At 39.7% G+C, this 23,607-nt stretch overlaps 1 protein-coding gene across 1 annotated transcript; it reads left to right on the top strand.

The window, feature by feature from the left end:
• The first annotated feature begins 518 nt into the window (after window positions 1-518).
• Window positions 519-23,573, top strand: boc (BOC cell adhesion associated, oncogene regulated). The gene is given in 20 exon segments (XM_043225891.1): window positions 519-907; window positions 11,109-11,233; window positions 11,376-11,657; window positions 15,401-15,547; window positions 16,823-16,966; window positions 17,050-17,343; window positions 18,149-18,421; window positions 18,568-18,696; window positions 18,699-18,826; window positions 18,927-19,092; window positions 19,279-19,338; window positions 19,686-19,895; window positions 20,001-20,179; window positions 20,294-20,393; window positions 20,477-20,599; window positions 20,714-20,896; window positions 20,984-21,186; window positions 21,827-21,915; window positions 22,109-22,269; window positions 22,369-23,573. Coding segments are annotated over 19 exon segments (3,111 nt in total). The 5' UTR covers window positions 519-907; window positions 11,109-11,124; the 3' UTR covers window positions 22,500-23,573.
• Window positions 23,574-23,607: the final 34 nt, after the last annotated feature.

Raw genomic sequence — 23,607 nt, 5'->3', positions numbered from 1 at the left:
AAGAAGTACTATTTGAACAGTTACTGATAGCTTAAAATTAATTTCCTATTGAATATAATGAGCTATAGTGAGATTTAAACATTAAAAATAGTTGTCATTTAAAAATGTATATATTTTACTAATTAAATGTTTCGTTTTTAAGAAATACATAGGCCTAGCCAAACACTTAGCCATAGTTTTCCATGCTGAAATAACCGTTCAGGTAAATGGTGGGAGGTCTTGTAGAGCCGTTCACCACTGACCATGTCTGTAATGGTATGATGTTTGCCAGAATGGTCGGTTATGAATAAACCCGTTGGCTCCGAGAGACCCATGCGGGGGTCCTCACGGTGAGGTTTTCCCGCACAACACGGCACAGCTGCGCCTGCGGGACTGCCGCTTCAATAGACGGGGGTCAATGCAAACCGAGCGCATACCAAATCAGGGAGAACAGAGAGGCAGCGGGAGGGGGAAGGGCTCCGTATCCAGCGCGCGTAACCTTAAGAACGTTCACGTTTCGCGCGAAGATAACGCAAAGTTCTCGTCACGAACGTTCCAATCAAGCTATAAAGGCCATCTCTTTAGTCGAGACAAGCGTGAACTGCGCTGAGATTCGGGAAGGAATCTTTATTGTTCAGATCCCTCCTCCTTCTTGGGAAGTGGGAGGGCCCGAGAAGTTCCTCGCAAAAGGGAGAATTGTTCCAGGACTCAGTCATCCAAAAACGTCCTTTCAATGCAAGAACTTGGGGAGCCGAAGAAAATGTCGGTGCTGCTGCAGCAGTGAATTACCGAGGCAGTGGCGGTTTGCGGGGAAAAGAAGGAGAGGGATTGCAGTTTTGTTGGATTAAACGGCGAAAAACGTTGGGGAAAGTCGACCAACGCAAAACTAGTGGATTCAACTCCAAACTAACGTTACTGCACGTTTTTGGTAAGTCTCTCTCCTCCCCCCAAAACATCTCTTGTTTTTAGGAACCCCACCATGCTATTCTAATAGCTTACTCTACTTTCCTTCCCCTTTCACGGTATTTCTTACATTTCAGCACTTTTGCGAATACTCACCCTGTGGAAATGATCGCGTGTTGTTAATCTCTGAAATATGCCGTTTTATATTTTTTTTGGGAAAAGATGCGGGTGTTAGCCAACTAGCTATTTTGTTTCGACGTTCTCTTATCAGATTGCTGTAATAGATTCCCGACTCTCCGAGGTTACCTTTTGTTGCCCATCTTCTTCCAAAAAGTATTTAGTCGTTTTATTTGTGACGGTATTTGATTAAAAGACGGCAGACGTTTAATGCGCTTTGGCTGCGGCTGTGATGTTCATTAGTCCCCTAATGCTAATCATAGGCAACGTTAAAATACGTCTGCATTTAATGAGAATTGGTATATGTTTGTATTAACGTGTCTTTGTCAGAGTGTCAATAAACGTGTTTTAAAGTATCTTAAAAGAATACATGAAAACTTTTGCATAGTTTTACAGGCCTCATTCAGCTAGTTGACATTACTGTCCTCAACAAAACTTTACACTTTAATAAATCATGCATGTTTATATATTTTGCCATTCTATGCTGACATTTTTGACTTTGTTTTTTTATGTTGATAAAACAAATTTGTCAAATGTTGATAATTGTTGGTCATTAGGAAAGTGTGCCTAAAACATCACAAACAAAGTTGTTTGTTTGTAAACAATTACAAAGAGGTGTTGTAGCAGTTGTGTAAAATATTAGCTGTTATCTTGTTTCGCCTCATTGGGTCTAAAATGAACGTTTCTATAACTTTTTGTTCCTAATCAGTCATCGTTTTGTCTGTTAGACATAGCTACATGTAAGGAAAGAACACGCTTGTGAATATTTAGTTATCTAAACGGCATAATATGATGAATAATAAATACACAGCAATGAATAAATATAAAAATAAACAAACCATTCATAATGCATGTTTTATTGTAGTCTAATAACCTATGCTGACTTTTTTTTAATAAGAAAAAGTTATGAAAATTATACTGTTTATTTGTTAAGCCAAACTACATGGTTGATTTCTGATATTTGACTTGCAAAATGTTCATACAGACCTGCATGCTTATTATAGAGTAATGCCAGGACAATACTGTTACAAACCTGCCAATGTAGTTTACCAGAGCCCCAAAATGTTAGTGCCCAGGTGCTGCATTGTTCTCGAAAAAGAAAGAAAACTGTGAGGAATGCCGGCTGACCTTGCGTTCGTTTCTAAACTAGTTGATAGATTCTTGCGAGCCGGATCGCTCTTCTCGAATGCCAAGAATTCAATCTGAGGAAAAACTGTGGTAGCTGGTTTTTGCTCAAGATGATTGGTGGTCGGGTGGATCAAAGTTGTTCCATAATTGATTCCAGTCTGATTATCTTGTTGGCTTTCATAGTGCTCTGACCTTATTTGGTTATAATGCTGGGAAGGCCTATTAGCTATGCACAGATGGATGCACAGATTTCAGATGACATGCCCTCACTGCTCCGCATTCTTTCGGTGTAACAGGTATCCCATAGCTGAGCCAGAGAGGCCCGTCTGGGGATTTGGAAAGGTTCATAAAGGCATATAGATGAGAGGGACGAGGCCGATCAGGTATCAGCGTGGTAGAGATGTCAGGGATGTGACATATGTCTTTTAAATGCTCTTGTTTTCATAGAAAAATAGACAACGAGGCTGTAGGCGTCAGCATTATGAACTCATTTCTAGTGTGTGTGACCAAATGAGAGCTGATTAGTCTTGTTAAATGTGGAGGTTTTCTGTTGCCGCAGAGGTTTTTGGACCAGCTTATTGTTTTCTTAAAGGGTGTAACTTTTACTGTTAATTTGCAGAAGAAGGCTGTGTAATAAAAAACTCCTCCAGGTTGGCTTTCATGTCTGTTTCAGCGGGTATGTTCATGCAGTCATAACAGCCTAGAGGCAACAATCTGCGGGTTTGTGTGTTCGTGCGGGTAAAAGATGCTCTCCAATCAGGATTATCTTCTCATAGTGGAATGCACGGCGTGTCAGTCTGCTATTTCCAAACGTGCTCTGAATTATCCAAAGCTCAAAAGTACAGCAGCTGTCAAGAGGCAATTTTTAGCCCGCAGTGAAGAATAATAGTCTCTGAAATATAAAGTCGCTGTTGGGGCCGCACCTGGTTGAGGTAATTTAGTTTCAGAGCATTCTCCGTTTCATTAGGCACATGATAACACCTGGATGTCCAGGTGGCTGGTTGACTTTCTCACTTTCTCATATTTGTTTCCTCTTGTTTTCCTGAAAACCCTAATTGTATAAGGGGTAGTTTACCCAAATAAGAAAATTAGCTCACTCCCAGCCTGTCCAGAATACTTTTGTTCTTTATCAGAACAGATTTTGGAGTAATTTAGCATTACATTGCTTGATTACCATTGGATCCTTTGGAGTGAATGGGTGCCGTCAGAATGAAAGTTCAAACTGTTGATTAAAACATTGCAATCTAAAGGTAATCCATACACTTCCAATGCATCAGTTGAAGACATGTGAGGTGAAAAGCTTCATTTGTTTGTAAGAAACATTAAATCTATAAATGGCTAAGACTCCTCTAATTTGCTTGTAAATGGTGCTTGATCTATGCATATTTCTCTCCTGATTCAGTCAAGACCATTTTTTCACTAATTATGAAGAAATGTTTATGGATAGAGGTTCAAAATTAATACGCATATAAATTTAATACAAACATACAATTTTTGTTAACTACTTGTAGGTTGTGGTCTCATTCTGACAGCACCCATTCACCGCAGGATCCATTGTTGATCTAATGATGAAATGCAAAATTTCTCTGTTTTGACGTAGAAACAAACTCATCTTGTGTAGCCTGAGTTAATGATTTTTTTATTTTTTTAAAGCAATATGTCCTGAAGTACTTGGTAATGGGTTACCTTGTCGCTTCACTAGTCGTTGTGAACACTGTATTATGTCAAGCGTGTGTTTGACTCGAGTTGTCTCTGACATCAGGCAAACGCACAAACATAGAGGCATGTTGCTGTTTGTGTCAGTGTGTCTGTTGCAAGGCGGTGAGATCATTGATAAACTCCAGACCTTGGTAAGTAAGCAGCGACTGTTTGCAGACAAACAGCTCAGTGTGTGTAAAGCTGATATTTGTACAAAGATTAAGAATCGTTTGACAAGCACAGAGTAATGGAGACATTCTCACAAGACCATTCACACTCTCTCGATAACTCGTCTTTAGAGACCTATAGCTCACTGTCAGAGTCACGCACATGCTCTGAAACAGTTCTACAAACACTTACTCCATTGGCTGTCCAGGGTAGATTATACTTTCTGATTGGAATTTTATACAAAAAATTATCATCAAATTCACTTAGTAGTTCGTTAACTATTTTCTCTCCGTTTCAAACATAAGGTTTTTAAAGAGTTTGTTAAATGCTTTATAATTTTTGATTCGCAATATATACTACTTTTTAAAAGTTTGCGATCTGTAAGATATTTTAATCTGCTCACTAAAGCCGAATTAGTTTTATTCTATTAATAGAATAAAAGGTATTATTGCGATATTACTCCAATTTTAAATAGTCTAACTGTTTTCTATTTTTATATATTATAAGCTATGGTTTATCTGATTTATTTATAACATAAAGCAGTTTTTTTTTTCAGCAGCAATTACTCCAGTCTTCAGTGTCACGTGATCCTTCAGAATTCATTCTAATGCTGATTTGGTGATCAGGAAACAAATCTTTTATAACATTATAAATGTCTGTGCTGTCATTTTTGACTAATTTAATGTGCCATTGCTAAATAAAAATCATACTCACCCCAAACGTTTAAACAACAGTGTTATAAACATGTCCTTCAGCATAGCTGTTTTGTTTTGCGATGAAGTAGATAGGCTGTTTTCCTCATCTTTATGCCTTTTGGACAGCAAGGTATGTTCAGAAGCCAAAGGCTACTGTATTGTTTTGCAGTTTAGGGTTTGTTTATTATGTGGTCGGTGTTGCTTTTGATGTGTCTGCAAACTGTGTGGTCATGGATGTTGCAGGTGTTTACAGTTGACAAGGGCTTCCTTTGCCAAAGCCAGACCTTTGGCTCTGATTTGACATTCACCATACTAAAACCGTTTTTAAAAGACATTAAAAGACACTTTTCAGCTTTAAATGTCCTATTTTGTTTGCTTTTTTGACTGTGTTGTATCAATGACATTTACAGTCATTCACCCGGGCATTTTTGCACGAGTGTGTTATAAACAGTTTTATGATGTTTTATTTTTATTATATATTTTCATTTCCCACCCCATTCTGCCTGTTTTCATTCCGATCTTTGGAACTGGGCTCTTGCTGGCGAGCACGCAGGCAGTCTAAGCTCACTGAGTTCCTGTTGAATAATGTGGAGAAATTGCTTTAGATTTATAATTGGTTCCATTCACTATGATGGAAAAGCTGCCAGAGCAGCAGGGGCCCCTCCGTTTCTTCCCTCTCCCCGCTCATCTGCACAGCTATAAGCTCTGTGTGGTTTTACAAGAAAATATGTTCAGTATTAATTTCTATTCTTTATTTTGTAATGCACTTCACAATGGCTGCATGTGTTTGAAAGTGTAAAACATTTGTCCTGCATCATGATTTGAAAAGTGTTTAATTCTGTTAGATTCATTTGTTAACTTGTAGTTAAAAAGTGATTTAGTTGAATTAGACTGTTTTTGCAAATAAGAATGTTCAACGCACAAACCTCACATATAATATATCTTGTTATATATATATTATTATAGCATTGGCTAATATTCTGTTTGTAAGATGTGTGCGACGTCATCTAAGCTCATTGGACCCATTTACTGATTGACAATATTTTACATCAAGACAGTTTTGTAATGGATTTTTGGCAAACTGAACCTCTTATAATACCTGCCTTGGTGGGGAGCAGCACGAAAACAGAGTCAGTCTAATCCTAACTGACAGTTCCCATCGTCTGGCCAAACGAAGGTATGCAGTCACATGACCATCCAGCTCAAAGTAGCCATGCTCAATAATTAGCGTGTGCTAGTTAATGCTGCCTTGTTATATGAATTATGCAAATATCAGGGTGCTTAATTGATCAGAGCCCCTGGACTTGGCTCAATCTTTTGCTCGTTAATCCATTGAGTGGGTCTCATTATTGTATTTTTGGGCAGGGGTGGTTGTTGCTCATTAATAGACTAAAGGGTACGGGGGTATTGGCCTTGTTAGTGGTGCTTTTGATGTTTAATTTTCCGGCATGGGAACGACTGATGTCTTTGCGGTGAATTGTGGGAGTCTAGGCAGACCTGGAAAAGATTCTGCTTTGCTTACACCTGCTAATCTGTCCTGAGAGCCATGAGAACGTTCCAGAGGATTACGTGATGCTGAAGAGCCCTTAAGGTAAAGTCATGGTTGTGGCAGCAGGTGAACTATGCCCAGAGTTTAGTCTGGGTGATATATTGAATATTCATGATGGGGATATACAATGAAGCAATGTTTTAAATACTACAGTGATTTTAGTGGCCTTTTTATTTGGCCTAAAGACAAGTTTTTCCTTGTCTTACTACATAGTTTCACCGTTGATATGAACTTTGTTTTGAAGTTTGCAAAGTTCAAATGGTTCAGTAAATCAGTTAAAAAGTCAATAATCTGTTTACATCAATCAGAAGAGCTTACAGATCGGAAACTTTTGAAACGTAGTAAGAAGATTGGATTTATTTATACAGTGCTTTTAAAAAAAAATTAAAAATGAACTGCTTAAACCTATTTTAGATTAACGCATAGAAACAGTTTACTGAAAAACAATGTGGAACAATGTTTTGTTTTACTGTACCTGTTTGGAGGTTATTATTTACTTAAGAAATTAATACTTTTATTCAGCATAGTCCCCAATCAACATTTAACACATTTGTAATGTTACAAAAAAAATCTCAGAAATTTTTTTGGGATTTCTACAAAAATGTGGAGCAGGGCTCTTTGGTAATGATGAGAAATCTTTCTTAATCAACATATTATTATGTTGATTTCTGAAGGATAAGGTGTCACTGAAGAAAATCAGCTTTACCATCATAGAAATAAATAAATTCTAAAGTAGAAAACAGTTATTTTAAACTTGGAAACATTCAGTGGAGGTTTGGTCAGAATGGTGGTTCCTGTGATTGCAGACAAATATTTTGAGCTATTCTTATTCTTATATTATTACAGAACATTAAAGCATGTTGTTAATCTGTAAAGAGGCCAGCCTTTCAGTAAAACTCCCTCCGAACTGTACTTTCTCCATTTTTGTATCCTTCAGCCAAATGGCCAGCAAACTTCCAACCATCCACCATCTCGATTTCCCCCTTCTTCGGTCAATCACCAGTTGACATCCACTCTCTAATTTGGATCCCTGAAGCTTAGATCTCCCCCCCCTACACCCACCCCCACATCCTCTAACCACTTTCGGCTCTCCATCTCCCCCAGGCCAAAACTGCAACCCTCACTTGTCCATTGAGCTGCCCCCATCAGCTCTTCCTCTGGCCCTTCTGAGAAACGTCTCTCCTTTCACAGGGGGCCGTAGGGTTATTGTCCGTGCGCCGGCTCACTGCTTTACAATGACTCTCCACTCTATTAAGGTGCGTTCTGCCTGTTACCGTCGCCCGGAGCAACGGGCCTCCCGCATGGCAGATATGCGCTGTGGCATTGTGGGCCATGGGCCCGCGCAGGCAGTTGAACCCAGCACTCCTCACACTTGACACCGCATGTGTTTATCTAAAGGGGGGGTATTGTGATGTTTGGAGAATCGAGGATGGGTCGGGGGGGTCTGAAGGACATAAATAGGGTGAAGGGAGAGAGGGGTGATAAATATTCAGAAGGAGCTAAACCCCACCTCCTCCCCTCACCTCCTCGTTACTCTTCTCCTCCCTCTGTGCGGAAAGCAGATGGAATGTGAACGGTACGAGGGAGGCCCACGGGCGGCCGAGAACGGTTTTATCCAATTAGTAGGGTTGTCAAAATGAATTTCACACAGGCTGGAGGACAATAGTGACCAGAGTGGCCCTAGAAGAAAGGACTCCATTTAGTGACAAAGAGGCATTATGAAGTCACTTCAGCATTATGCTTTTTGTCTCTCTTTCTTTCTCCCTTTCTCCTATAAACAGAGTCTAAACGCACATGCCTTTGTACCGCTCTTATCCAGATGCTCAGATCAATGCGATCTCTGCTCTCTAAAGGGGTCACATACTTACACAGCAGCATTTTTTCACTTACAGTATTGTTTGACTCCCCCTGCCTGTGCATTGTTGGTGAAGAAGGAAACAAATTACAGCGTTATGAATTATTTCCTGTGACAGTTGTGACTTGAAATAAATGCGAATCGTTTGTCTCGGAGCAGGTGATGACATGAGCGGGATTGGGCATATGTGTCTGAGTGAAGTGTGTGTGTTCAAGGGGATAATTTCTGACGCCTGAGACAGGTGGCTTGACAGTCAAGGAGACACTTTTGCCGCCTTGTCCAAACCTATAGGGCAGCTGTCCTGTTCCTGTTGACAGCACAGCTTTATTGGCTCCAAAGAGCTTGATAGTCTGGGTAGATGCTGTAGTTTATTTGATGCAAACGCCTGGCCTGGTTTTCACAATGCAGTGGGATTGATAAGGAGCATAAATAATAATGGCTTCAGCTTTATTGATAGAGCTGTTATTTGCCTGGTCAAATCAGTTCTATGCTATATGTTTGTTTTTATGCATACATAGAGATTTTGTCATTTGTGGGGTATCGAAGGTGGTTGTTTTTACAAACTCTGCTGATTTGATTATTTTGTCAAGGTAAAGTTCTATAAGATTTTGTGGGAATTATGCTAAATTATTTCTTAATTTTTAGGAAAACGTGATATGTAAAATATTGCACACAATTTATTTAATCAAAATATTTTAGATAAAACATTGGCAGGGCAAATGTTCTCAACTAGTCTAGATGGGAAAAAAATGAATGTTTTGCAACAGTTTTTATTCACTGAAAGTTGGTTAAAATGCATTTGTAATGTTTTACAGGCTGAATGATTGATGTTCAGGTCCTCAACAGCACCTGACAATTGATAAATATTTGGCAAAGTAATATACCTATCTAACTTCAGTGAGACTTTTTTTGACAGTCAGTTAATACACAGTACAGCAGAAAAAAGGTGCTTTGTCAGTGTTTTGCCATGTTTTTGTCCATTGGAGGTTGTAAAAAAAAAACACATTTTCAGTGTGTGACACCCATATACACAACTACACCTCACAGTCACTGGCTGTGGTCAAAACATACCTGAAATCATCTACACCTAGAATTGTAGTAATGGATGTAGTTGTAGTATTAACAGCAATGTCACCAGTTGTAGTTTTACTGTTCTTAATAATTGCAATCGTTATCAAACATGGTGGTAAATCATTAATTTTAGCATTAATATGAAAAGAGCAGTAACGTGAGCCAATTATTGACCTGATTAAAGCTGATGACTAAACGTGGAGAACTTGAGTGTTCACTTAACTTGACAAGCAGCTAGCTTTTACCACTTTGAGTATTTGCTTTGGTCAGTATGGTCTTAGCTACCCGATGTGCCTGGAATCAGCGTCACATCGTTTCCACTTCAGAGACGAGAAACAAACAAGCTAATGTTGTAGCGGACAGCGGCATCCATCAGCGTTTTAACACATATGGTAATTAAAATGATGAGTCCAACATTTCCAAATCAGTCAGACTAAATAACATCTCTCTGCAGCTTTATGCAGACAGCATAACTTGTTTATTTCTGGTGTTGGAAACGGAAAAACATTTATTTAGGGCCAACCCCAAAGTCTGTAAATGGCACACATTCTATTCCGTCAGCAGAGTTTGGCTAATAGCTAATGGCTATGTACCTACCAGCTCCAGAAAAACAACTCCAGATCCCAAGACGCAGACTTCATTTATTTTTGCAGGGTTTTTTCTAGAGTTGCATCGTGTGGTTCCCTCCCATGTTTGAGCTCTCAATCTTTCTGTGAGGCTTCATTAATCATTACTTACAATTGATGGGAGTAGAGTTGTGTGTGTTTGTGTGTGTGAGAGCGAGAGATTTGCAGTCTGGGAGCAATGGACCACCCTCCTCCTCCTGACGGGAAGTTGTTAGTTTAACCTGACAGGAAAGAATTCGGGAAACTTGGCAGTAAGAGTCAAGGGAGAGAAACGCTCCCTTTCCTGCATTAACTGTTAATACACTAACCATTACTCTTTTTCTCCCGCTTGCTCTTTCTCCCTCGGTTTGCGTCTTTGTAGGGATCACATTACACTACTCAATATTTCCAGAAAACACAAATGATATCACCCCCACCCCATTGTCCTTTGTGTGCAGGTCTTTTTCTTTTAAACCCGCCTGTATCGGTTACACCTGAGTGAGGGGCTCAGATTTCCCCTCTTCTTATCCGGGCACCCGTCTCAACAGTTCGACCTGCTGAATGTGGGTTCAAGAGGTTGTGTGTTTCAGCATGTGTTCTGTGAACTTGTAGGAAAAGGTTGTTTCAGGAATAGCTGAACACCATTTTTGCACCCTTAAAGTGGACCATGGGATAGGAAAGCTACCTAACATTAGATTAGGATCATTAATAAAAAGTCTTAATACTGATGAAAGCTGTTTTTATTTGGTCAAAGCTATAGTGAAACTATTGTGTAATATTACTACTGTTTTCATTTTTTATATAATTACAAAAAATATTTTTTTCCTGCCATTACTCTGGTTTTCAGTGCCACATGATTCTTCAGAAATCAGTCAGAAATGTGCTGATTTAGTGTTTAATTATTTATTCATTAGCATTGGAAAGAGTGTTTTCAGGGATTTCAGGGTTTCATTAATAGAAAGTTCAAAAGACATTTTGTATCATTGTATTCTAAATGTTATTATTTTCACTTATGATCAGTTTAATATGTCCTTGCTGAATGTACTACTTTCTCTCAAAACAAAAAACTACTTAATGTAGTAAATCCATTTACTGCATGACTTGTAAATGGATTTGGCCCTAAATCTGTTGTCTTTTCTTGTTTTTGGCAACTGTATGACCCAGGTTGTGTTTTGTGTGTTTGTTGGTTCATAACTATACTCACCACACGCGCAATGTAATGTCACATTAACTTTATTTTCAGCTGGTGACCTCTATCTCTTTCTCGCTCTCTCTCACAGGGGTAGTGTATGGAAGATGTCTGGGATATTGGATTGGATGCCCTGGGAAAGAAAGCGGAAGATTCGAGTGTTGTGTGCCCTGGGTGCTCTGCTATGCTGCCTGCAGGATAGTGCAGCTGTTAAAGGTGGGTTTCTGATGTCTTGGTTCTCCGTTACCTATTTCCACCAAAACTTCATGAAGTTTTTTGAGTTTGACACCTATTATATTTGTTTTGGAAGTGATATATTTATTTATCATCATTATTATGTCCCACTGTCTCTTTCTAGATGACATCCCAGTCTTCACAGAGGAGCCTCTCTCCGTGGTACAGAAACTGGGAGGCAGCGTGACCCTGCATTGCAGCGCCTTGCCCAACCACGTCAACATCAGCTGGCGTCTGAGCGGCAGAGAGCTGCCAACTGGGGGCGACGAAGAGCTGGGAGTGCTGGTGCGGCCCGGTTCGCTCTACATCCCCTCCCTTACTAACCTCACCGTGGGCAGATACCAGTGTGTGGCCACCACCAGCGTTGGGTCCTGCGCTAGTGTTCCGGCCAATGTTACTGCAGCTAGTGAGTACACACGCTCACATTTGTTGTATACATATGTACACACAGTGTTGTGAACTTTTCTGTGCTGAATTCAAAGAGCTCTGTAGTGTGTGGTTGTGTGCCAGCTGTACTGCTAGTGTGTGTGTGTGTGTTTGCACTAAATTAGTCAGTGTTGGAGCACGGGAAGGGGCGTGTAATGTGACCCACCATAATGCTTGTGCGTGTGTGTACGGGTGAACCACGGGCCCCATTAGTGAAGGGCCTCCTCCCTGTTCTCCATTGCTTCCCTCTTTTCATACGCGGAGACGGAATGGAAAGCGACAGAAAAAGAATTGAAAAGCTTCTGCATATACTACCATTTAAAAGTTTGGGGTTGTTGTAATTTTTTATATTTTCTAATAATATTTTTTACTGTATTTTTTTAGTATGTAAAATGTAAATCCTTAAACTTCTGAATGGTGGTACGCATTGGGTTAAAAAATCTGCAATGTCTGCAGAGAGTAATTCTTTTTTTCTCATTCATTACAGCGCTTTCATTACAAATCATATTATTACCATAATCATTTAAATAAATAGTTGAACAGTCTTAAAATCTTTTTTTGTCTCCCTTTTATAGTGATAGTTCATCCAAAAATTTAATTTCTTTCATTAAATGCTCACCCTCCTTTTGTTCTAAATCTGTAAAGCCTAAGATATTTCTGATGTAAGCTGAGCTTTTTGACACTGCATATTGACAATAATGTAGCTACCATGTTCAAGGCCCAGAAAGGTAGAAAGGACATTGTTAAAACAGCTTCATTGCTAAATTGATATCACAGAAATGTCAAAATCCTTATTTTTATAAACTGAATATATTCCACATACGAAATTCTAAAGAGCTGTTTGCATGCATGCGTGTTTGTGTGATAGTGGAAGCAGTGTAGGTTAGGCGGGACTAGTCGAGGCAGGATCTTCTGTCAAGATGAGACGCGACATGAGATTCTTGACACCATCTTCACCTCCCCAAAGCAGGCATGCTTTACATCACCCCCCCTCCCGATTTCCCTCTCTCGAACTCTGCTCATAGCATTTAATGGTGCATTGGATTTCAGTCCTCTCAAAGCTCATTTGTTTTGTTCTGACTTTCAGCCTCCCTCGTTTAACTTTGACTCTCGTACATTTGCTAGATGTAATTGATAAGGACTATGAATTAGAAGTGGAGGGCTAGGGGTGCGCAGATGCAAGCTCTTAGCTGGGGCCCCCTGTCTCTGACGATCCCACGTCGGCCCCTCGCTCTAATTTAATAAAGACCTCCTCCTTTAGTCAGCCAGAGGTTGGACGGTTCCTCTGGGAGGCCGCTGCGTGTGATCGCGAGCCTGTAGTTGTCTCACGTCTCCATATTTCAAAGCTCTGCCCATTTGTTTTTGCTCTGTGAAAGAGCTTGGCTCTCCCTGGTATCCGTCTCTGTAGGAATCCTGTCTGAAGAGTCTCCCACTGGGGAGGCCGTTGCCTGCCTGAGCATTATTTCAAACTCTCCTCTTAAATTCCTCCACAGACAAGTGAGCCTCCCGTGTCCTTCCAGCCAAGAAACATTCCTTCGGCACTCTCTCTCCCCCTTTCTTCCCTCTCTCTCGCACACAACACACACCTCTTCACATATGTTTTTAATACATGGCGTAACTAATTCTCAATAAACTCTTGGGCGAACTTGTTTTTCTTTGTCGTCTTTTAGGCTACACGTAGCCTGGCCAGCGATATCCCACACAATAGTTACTGCATCATCTCAGTATGAGTTTTAAACATCATACAAACATGAGCACTCATACACACACACAGGCACAGCGGCCCCAGACATAAAAATGATGAATGCTAAGTAACCGTGCAGCATGTATGAAAGCATTGCCAAGTGGAGTTGGAAACGTGTCTGATCTATTTTATAAATACTATTAATCCTGAATGGCTCCCAGCATTCCCTGCTCTCCAGGCCTCCAGGAGACTTAAAATGTACCGCATGCACGCAAACAAATCTCACATTCACCCTTTACCTCCTCACTTTCACTCACAAACATATTAGAATTATATAAACATTTGCTTCACAGTTTTTAGTTGTACTCTGCCACTGTTTTTTTGCTCATTCGCCGTAAAACAGTTTAAATTCAGTCCATATGACTCGTATGCAGTGTTCCAAGTCTTTTGATGTTATATGATTGCTTTGTGTGAGGAAGAGATGGAAACCGAGTAGCTTATTTATACGCTGACAACTAGCATCTAGCCTCAGTCCACATCTTTACCCAAAGTCATTATATGGCTAGATTTGAATTACAAGTTGTTTTTTGTTTTGGTTTTCACCAAGGCTGCATTTATTTAATCAAGATTACAGTGAAAACAGTGATATTATATTGTGAAATACAAAACAGTTATTTTAAACTTTTTAATATTTTAGAATGTATTCCTGTGCTGGCAAAGGTGAAATTTCAGCATTAATACTCCAGTTTAGTGAACCATCATTCTTTAGGAATCACTCTAATATGCTGATTTGTTGCACAGAGACATTTCTTATTATTGTCAATGTTGGAAACAGTTGTGCTACTTAATGATTTGTGTGGTGTCCTATTTTATAGGATCATAGGATTTAGAAAAGAAATCTTTTGTACCCTTTTTTAAAGTTTTTAATCTCTTGATCAGTTTAAAGGGATAAAAACATACTGACTTCAAATTTTTGAAAATTAGTGTATATGACTCTTGATTTTGTATAAAACATTTAATTTTAATGTTTTCTCTCTCTTTTTTTTTTTTTTTTTTTACTCTTCTCGCACACCTGAGGGGCAGGAATGTTTTGAGGCGGAGGAGGGGTTAAAGGTGTTCTTTGAGGAATTTAGGAGAGGTATGGGGCGGTGGGGGATGCTGGCAGGAGTGGGCTGTAAAAAGACACTGATTGATTTAGCAAATGGATCGTTTTCCCCCCAAAACAATCTCCACCCTGCTCTTAGCCTCATATCCTGGAAATCTCATCGCCCAAGAAATGATTTCAAAAAGCTATTTCACTTCAAAAACCAAGCGATGATTACTTTCAGAGTACAGATGCAGCCGGTGTCAAAGAGTTTATCAGATGCTGATTATTTAAGCGCTCATCTCATCCATCATTGTATGTCCTTGGTTCCAGGAATACTTAACAAAGAGCTTTTTTTAATCTTTACCTCACAGATCTTTTGGCTCTGTTGTACATAACTTCAAGACGTGTCAGACGCCAAGGAATATAACTAAACTCTGGAGAACAATGAAACGATTTGATTTGTGAGAGGAGTAATGAACAGTTGGGGAGATATTTGATTAAGTTCGGGGTTTTTTCAGGACAGCGCTGTGCAATTTTCCTCGTCTGCCTTTGGAAAATATTCCCTTCACAGAATGACACACAGACTTACTTAGACAGACTTATTCCATTTTATTGCAATCCAAACTGCTTTTCCTCCCTTGAAACTGAAGAGATGGCCGACCTTTAGCCTTTGACCTCATTTTAGCCTGGGCTGACTTGAGCTTAAGGAAGCTAGACTTTCTGTCTCTGTTTTTCAGAGCTATTGGGTGTCTGCCCATTTGATATCCCAGTAAAAGTCCTAAGCATATGCACTCTAAAGCGTCTCGGTTTCCTGAATGGAATACAAAGAGGCTTTCAACTTCGAAATGCTCAAAACCAACACTTGGACTTTTGAGATTTCTTTTGCTTTTCTTGGTTTAGTGTATATGCTATATGGTTGAAAAATGTATCATTCTTGTGTGTTTGCGTGCAGAGCTGCGTGATTTTGAGCCAGATGACCAGCAGGAGATCGAGGTGGATGAAGGGAACACAGCAGTGATTGAGTGCCATCTGCCTGAGAGTCAACCCAAAGCTCAGGTCCGCTACAGTGTCAAACAGGAGTGGCTGGAGACTTCTAAAGGTACACTTTACTAAGTTTTATTTATTTATTTATATAATTATTTGCTATTTTGCTCAATATACACCAGTTGTTCTTAATTGAGGGGTCTGAGATCTACTAGGAAGTCTCAGCATGCTTTCACTTGATTTTCACAAGATGGTAGTCATGTTAATTAATTGATAAAAAAGTTATTAACATTATTCCCTTGAAAATGCAACTGCGATTATTAATTACGATTATCATTTACACTGAGTGATGTATATACCATTGTTTGAAGCAACTGCATGCCATATTTTTACCTCACATTTTTGCCTCAAATGTCAGTTACACATTGGATTGGTTTATTTTTTTTGAAAAAAAAAAAAAAAGCAAAATTATGAATGGCATTGTTACACTGAAATGAAAACAATGGAAAATCTCTCGGCAACCCAATGAAGGAAAAAAAACCCACAGATAATAAACACTTTAAACAGTTACAATTAAATTGCGATTAGAAAATTTGACTATGCAGCCCTAGAACAACTGCTCTTTTTAAGTACATGATTGTGCAAAGAAAGTTTCATTCTGAAATGTCAGATTACAAGGTACAATACAATGTAAATGTTTGCTTTCTTGAATTTGCCACAAGAGGTGCTATAATTGCTATTAATGTTGACAAACTTCTTTTACAGTCATTTTTTTCCCCAGCTGAGTAATATCAGTTAGCTAAATATGCTAACTATATGGCTAGGATTGGAGTTGTTTAATTTAGAGTTAATGGCATGTAGTTGTGCATAATTCAGTGTAGAAGTATGTGTAACGATGACACCTTAAAATAAAGTGTTACAGTATAGACATTTTGACTGTAACTCTATGGCATACTCTTTGTTACCTGTATTGCACGCTTCACATTTATGGCTAAAATTGATGCTCTGTTTTACCTGAGCCACCATTCGGTTATTTACAACCCGCATAATCTGAATTCAAATACGATTTGCTTCAGTTACTGCTTTTTTTTTTTTTTAATGAACACTAGCTGATTCTGGTATTTGGGTGTTTGACAGCACTTGTCTTTGCTGAGAGCCATCAAGTCTTTGTGTGTTGTCTAGTCTTGTCCACTCAACAAAGCACTGACTGTTAGCATGACTGTTGCAGTTGCTCTTTCTGTTTATATATTTAGTTAAGTCATAGTGAAGGTCACAGCTTAGATTGAAGAAATGTTGCAGATTCTTAAATTAGATTCTGTCGAAAAATCTGTTTCTACTATTCAAATCTCTCCTGAAGATGCCAATCATTGGTTTTCTTATTGCGTTCTAGGGAATTACTTGATCATGCCATCAGGAAACCTCCAGATAGCCAATGCTACGCAGGATGATGAGGGTCCCTACAAATGTGCTGCTTACAATCCTGTCACCCAGGAAGTAAAAACCTCCACCTCTACTGATCGTCTTAGAATACGACGTAAGTGGAAACCAGAAATCACACACACACACAAATGCATTTTTGCTCATATAGAATTAAGTGAAACGTATCATCCTGTCTAGGTTCGACGTCTGAGGCCGCACGTATCATCTATCCACCTGCGTCTCGGTCTATTATGGTGAATAAAGGCCAGCGGCTCGTGCTTGAGTGTGTGGCCAGCGGCATTCCTACTCCACATGTCACATGGGCTAAGGACGGTCTGGACTTGCGAAATCATAACAACACCCGCTTCTTGCTTAGCAATTTGCTGATTGATGCCGTGAGCGAGAGCGACTCGGGCATTTACGTGTGTCACGCTGATAACGGCATCGGCTCTGAGAGTTCTGCGAGGGTGCTGTACGACGTGCAGGTGTTCGGTGAGTATGATTGAGGAAGAGTCTCGCACACTTTGGGGAGTCATATTTTATCTAAAGCTTTGCACTACACTGTTAATTACTGCGTTAGGTATTATGATGATACAATACTTTTACAGCATTTATTAATCTAAGATAATGTCGATTTATACATGCATTAATATTTTTCAAGTCGTATATATTAACATTAGGTAATGTATTAGCAAATGATCAGAAATTCAGTAAAATTTTTATGTTAAAAACTTTAATCAATAAAAAAATCTAACTGATAGCCAATACATTAACTGACATGAAGTGTGTTATAAAAGACAGGAAGCAGCTCAGTGCTGGAACATTTTGTGTGTGTGATGGCACGAGTTTCAGTTTCCAGTAATTTACCGCTGATTTAAGGTAATAAGCATCTATCAGAACCAGAGAGAAAATAGTTGATAATAAGCATCCAAATGAACCCACAGTACATTTACTGAACAGAAAGAGCATGTTTGTGAGAGTGTGTAGGATTGAGTTTCTGAGACATTGATGAGGTTGTTTTTGTGGGCTCGTCTCACGGCAGCTGTGATTAATTAAGCCGCTCTTGCTGCTGCTCTAATGAGCTCGAGCTGATTCACTAGCAGCCAACCATCAAGTTTTGGAAGAGGGTGAGAGAACCCAGTCTATCCCAGACTCCTCTGCGGCAGCATGCCATCACAAACAGCACTCATGCTTAGTGCTGTTAAACCATCAACATGCTTGTTGGTTTATGCCATTCAGTATTTGTTCTGATGTTTTGACATACACCTGTCTAAAACTCTGTTCTCTCGTCTTTCAGAGCCCCCCCAGGTGCGTGTGGAGCTGCAGCAGCAGGACGTAGCATGGGGCGACACGGTGCGCTTCAGCTGTCAGGTGAGGGGCAAGCCCTCGCCCACTGTGGTGTGGCTCCACAACGCTCAGCCCCTGAGTCCGTCACCTCGGCATCGGGTGACCTCACAGGTGCTGCGTGTGCTTAACGTCGGGCCGCAGGACGATGGCATGTACCAGTGCATGGCAGAGAACGGTGTGGGCAGCTCACAGGCAGCCACAAGACTCCTAACTGTCCCAACAGGTATAATGCTTCATTAAAAAAAAATAATAAGGTTGATAATATTTTATCTACAACTTTTTAATTATTAATTTGTAGTGTATTTACTGATTTTATAATAGTATTTTCCTCATTTAAAAAATGTTCTGCTTTCTTGCCTGTGGTTTCAGTGCCCTCACGGTCAGGTAAGCTGCCCCTGATTCGACCGCTGAGCCCAGATAAGGTGTTGCGAGAACAGCCACCTTTGAAGCCTGTGGCAACCAGTGCTGTGCTGCCCTTCGACTGCTCTGAGATCAGAGTGTCCCCGCCGAAGCACCAGTCATCCTGAGTCAGCCACGCACGGGAAAGGCCGACTACTACGAACTCACCTGGAAACCCCGTCATGATGGGGGAGCCCCTGTGCTGGAGTATGTCGTCAAGTACAGAAAGGTACAGCACAGCTTAGTTCATTCTTCCAGTGGGATCTGCATCATTTCACTTGATAGTATGTTTGTCACGTGATTCATTCACATACTTTTCTCTCTCACAGGCTGGAGAATCTCCCGGAGAGTGGACCACTAATACAATTTCAGGCTCCCAGCACAAGCTTACACTGACCAAACTGCAGCCTGCCAGCCTCTATGAAGTGGAGATGGCCGCTAAGAACTGCGCTGGACTTGGGCAGCCTGCGATGATGACTTTTAGAACAGGCAAATGTATGCAGCCATAAATATATTTCAAGATTACCCTTCTGCTTTAAACTTTGAACACTATTTTCTTAGCACTAAATAAATCTCCCTGAAGGGTTTTATACTTTTTAATATCTATAATTTGTATTTGTAATATCTGTAAAAAAAAAAAAGTAATAAAATAAAATGTCTCTTTAATGTTGGTCTGCAGCAGGGCGAGAGGAGGACCTATAGGGCCCCAAAAAACGCCAGTGGTGCCACCTCGTCTCCTGCGTGAGTATATATTTGCCTGTGATATAACAGCTGCAGTAAAGTTCTGAGAAACTGTGATATTAAATATAACAAAAAAAGAATATATATATATATATATATATATATATATATATATATATATATATATATATATATATATAAAACATTTATCAGTTTCTAAGAGTTCTGTTTAATACTATTATTGATTATGCTAACATGACTGTTCTCTGATTTCTTTCAATCATAAATGAAGGATGAGATTACAGTAAGTGTTGTATGTGTTTGTGGATGTACAGTGTGCATGCATACGCACTCTCACTGCAAGCATTTGTTGTTGTATTGACAGTCTTTTCTTTTTGTCTTTCCAGCCCCAGAAGCACCAGACAGACCCACTGTCTCAATGGCCACAGAGACCTCAGCCTATGTGACGTGGATCCCTCGCGGGAACCGCGGATTCCCCATCCAGTCGTTCCGTGTGGAGTACAAGAAATTGAGGAAAGGCAGTGGAGAGTGGGAGGTGGCTGTGAACAACATTCCTCCGTCTCGCCTCTCAGTCGAGATAACAGGCCTGGAGAAAGGTGAGATTCACATCGGTGAAGGAGATGATCAGTTGATGAGTTAGAAATGCCATTAGACACATGAGAAGTTGACCTTGTATGTTTTTCTTTCCATTGCATTTGCAGGAACGTCATACAAGTTCAGAGTTTTGGCCGTTAATGTGTTGGGAGCGAGTCCACCAAGCGCTCCCTCTAAAGCCTACACAGTGGTGGGCAGTGGTCCACCAAACCGACGTCCCATCGATGGACCCTACATCACATATAATGAAGCCATCAATGAGACCACAATCATTCTGAAGTGGACGGTAAGCATTTTAGTTTTCAGCGCTTTTCCATGATCAAATTCAAGAAATGTGAGCAGTTTGTTGTCACAATGACATTGTCAGACCTTGAACTAAATATTTATGTTCTTTCTACAGTACACACCGGTCAACAACACTCCCATTTATGGCTTCTACATCTTCTACCGACCCACCGATAGCGACAATGACAGTGACTACAAAAAGGACATAGTGGAAGGTAAGTCATGCACTTCCTTTATTCTTTCATTTCCAACTATATATCAGTGAAATATAAAATGTAATCGTGTAATGCTCTTTTAGGTGACCGATATTGGCATTCCATCACTGACCTACAGCCCGAAACGGCTTACGACATTAAAATGCAGTGTTTCAACGAAGGAGGCGAGAGCGAATTCGGAAATGTCGTCATTATGGAAACTAAAGGTTTGTGTCGTTTTGCTCTCAATCTCGTCGCGAACTGCACCTCAGAGCCAATTTCTGAAACAATCTCTTCTGACAACACAGATCTTAAGTGTGAACATCTGTGTGTACTTACAGCTCGCCCTCACCAGAGGACCACACCCCCAGAGACGGCGTCGTCCAGGCCCGACCATCCAGGAAACCCAGTTCCCCGGCCTGGTGATCTGCCTTACCTCATTGTGGGCGTTGTTCTCGGAGCGTTTGTTTTCATCATTGTGGCCTTCATCCCCATCTGTCTGTGGAGAGTTTGGGCCAAACAAAGTGCGTGCCCTTTTAGAAACACAAAAACTTCATTAAGGATCCAAAGATAAGATAGAAGGATGCTCATTTGTGTTTCTTTTATTTCAGAACAAACTTTAGACATGCGCTTTCCAACATTGGCAGCTACAGTTTCTCCATGCCAGTACACCATGGTACCTCTGCAGGGATTGGCTCTTGGTCGACCCTGTCCTGTAGACCCCCACCTGACCTCTGCCCACACTGTGTATGCTCCAAAAGGAGAATACATTCCCAATGGGAAACACACTACACAGCGCCTTCCTGGACGCCAGGTAATTTGGACACTTTGAATGGTGCTTAATAGGCCGATATGACCAAAGTCAGTATATATCATGATATAGTCATTTTGCTTTAAAAAAGGGCTTATATTTTGATTAAATAAAAAATATTTGATACCATAGTAAAATGATGATCAAATGTTTAAAAACACTTCACTGTCTAAATTTTGATTATATATTTTTTTTCTTACTGAAGCCACAAAAGTGATTATTTAAAGGCATTGAGAAATTTCTCCTTTTTGATTTTTGATTAACATGAATGACAGAAAGCAGAAATATTAGGCTGCTGTCACTTCAAGAGCTGCCAAGATCCAATATACTGTTATGTGTTTTTTTTGCCTAGACAGCAAACACATATACAAATTCTTTTTCACTGTGTGCGATTGTTTCAAAGCCTTAAAATCTCTATTTTTTTTAAACAGCAATGCTTAAGCTTATGTGACCACACAGCACAGCAACTTCACATGAGCGTTTAACCCGCCATAGAAACAGTCTAAAAATTCTTCCATACATCGCCCAGCCAGGGAGCCTAATGTTTTGTGCTATCCAACACCGTTAGAGTGCGTTACTGCTTTAGGCCAGTGAATGAAGATAATGCATTACACTGATGTTCAAACTGTTTCCTCTCTTGCAGGAGGATGCTGGCTATGAACTGGAATGTGATGCATTGTTGCCTCAGAAACTTCCCAATCAGCAACCACATATCCACAATTACTGTAACGGGTAAGAATTCTAATACCGCTTCATTTTATTATAAAACACCCACTCTTAAAGGTGTTTTATTATATATCCATCATTGAATATTGTTTGTGTCACATTATGGAAGCAAAATTGTTCAAATGGCAACTGTTATACTGAGATGTTTACGTTGTTAAGATAAAAATAAGTATAATTTAAACCTTTTTCTTGTTCTTAGGGTGCCTGGTTGTCATGAAGAGGGATGCTGTGTGCCTGATGATTCCCCTTCGCAGATCCTTAGTTTATCGGATCCTACGCAGCCATCTCAGAGTCCTGATTCCTCGCAGGCCGATCACTCCCTCACTGAAGCAGTTCACATGGAAGGGGAGCTCACCGCCGGTGCGTTCAGTTACTTTATGTATTACAATAAAGGTCAAAAGCACCTGCAAGAAACTTGTTTTGTAAAGGTTTTCTGAATGCGGTATTTTTTCCCCACAGACTTGTCCCTGTTTCCAACACTTGATGGGAGCTTAAACCGGTTGCAAGACGCCGAGCAACAGGAAGCGGGAGCAACTCAGAACACAAAACAACTTAAGGAACAAGGGACACATGATCCAAAAGATGGATGAAACTGTAGAGGAAAAAAAACAAGAAAAATAGAAAATATTTATTTTTGTATAACAGATGCTATATTTATATATTTATGTATTTGTACATAATACAGTTTTTGTAGAATGTGTGTATATATAGGTTGTTTATATCAAATGTAATACATATTTTGGTATGTTTGTCTGTTACCACCAGGACTTTTTGTAAGCATGCTGTATAAATGATCCTCACGTGAGATACGAACAACCTGACACCTCAACCCCATACATACAGTATCAGTAATAAGCTCCAGATTTTCCACTGGCAAGCATCTGCTGATGTTTGAAGTACAGCTAGTGGGAAATATAATGCTTTTAGGGCATTATGATTATGATCCATTCATTATGAATGTTATAATGTGCAGTGCTTGGGGACAATTGACTGAAAACACTTTGCATCAAAAATATTTGTAGAAAATGTACGCCTTATATGCATACATATTTTATGCACAGTATGTTGTATCCACATACATTTAGTGGCTTTTTGGCATGTAGACTCTACTGTGAGGTTTAAATTACTCAGATACACACAACAAATAAACTGTTTAAGAATCTTTTGATTATAACTTGTTCCAGTTGCGTCCTCGGTTTCAAATGAGGTATTTTGAGTGGTGTGGATCTTGTCGGTACAGTTTCGCAGCTTTGTACATATGTTACTAAGATTTATCTATTTTCACCATTAACAAAAATGTTAACAAATATATGCAAAGTATATGCATTCTGTGTGTAGTAATATTGACTATGAAAAAGAGACCATATATTGTAGGTATTTATTTTGTTTCGGTAGCCTGGATGCGAGACATTCTTAAAATGAACACGCCTACCTGCAATATGCTGATTTTTATATTTTAAACTGGTTTGATGTAGCCTGCTTGTATAGTTGTACTTTTACTTTTGGAGACCTGCAGTTCTCTTGCATCAGTATTAGCTTCTTCCCACTGTTATAAACGTGAAACATGAAGGAAAAGATCAATCTCCACCATATTCTAGAAGTGTAGCTGCATGGTTACATTTAATTGAGCACTATTGCCTGTAAATAAAGCAAAAGAAATCATATTTTCTGTTGTCATTTTCATCCTTTACATATATG

This window comes from Puntigrus tetrazona, chromosome 24 (genome assembly GCF_018831695.1).
Source record: "Puntigrus tetrazona isolate hp1 chromosome 24, ASM1883169v1, whole genome shotgun sequence".
NCBI lineage: Eukaryota > Metazoa > Chordata > Actinopteri > Cypriniformes > Cyprinidae > Puntigrus > Puntigrus tetrazona.
Note: the sequence above shows the minus strand (reverse complement) of the source record. Positions and strands in the feature narration are given on the sequence as shown.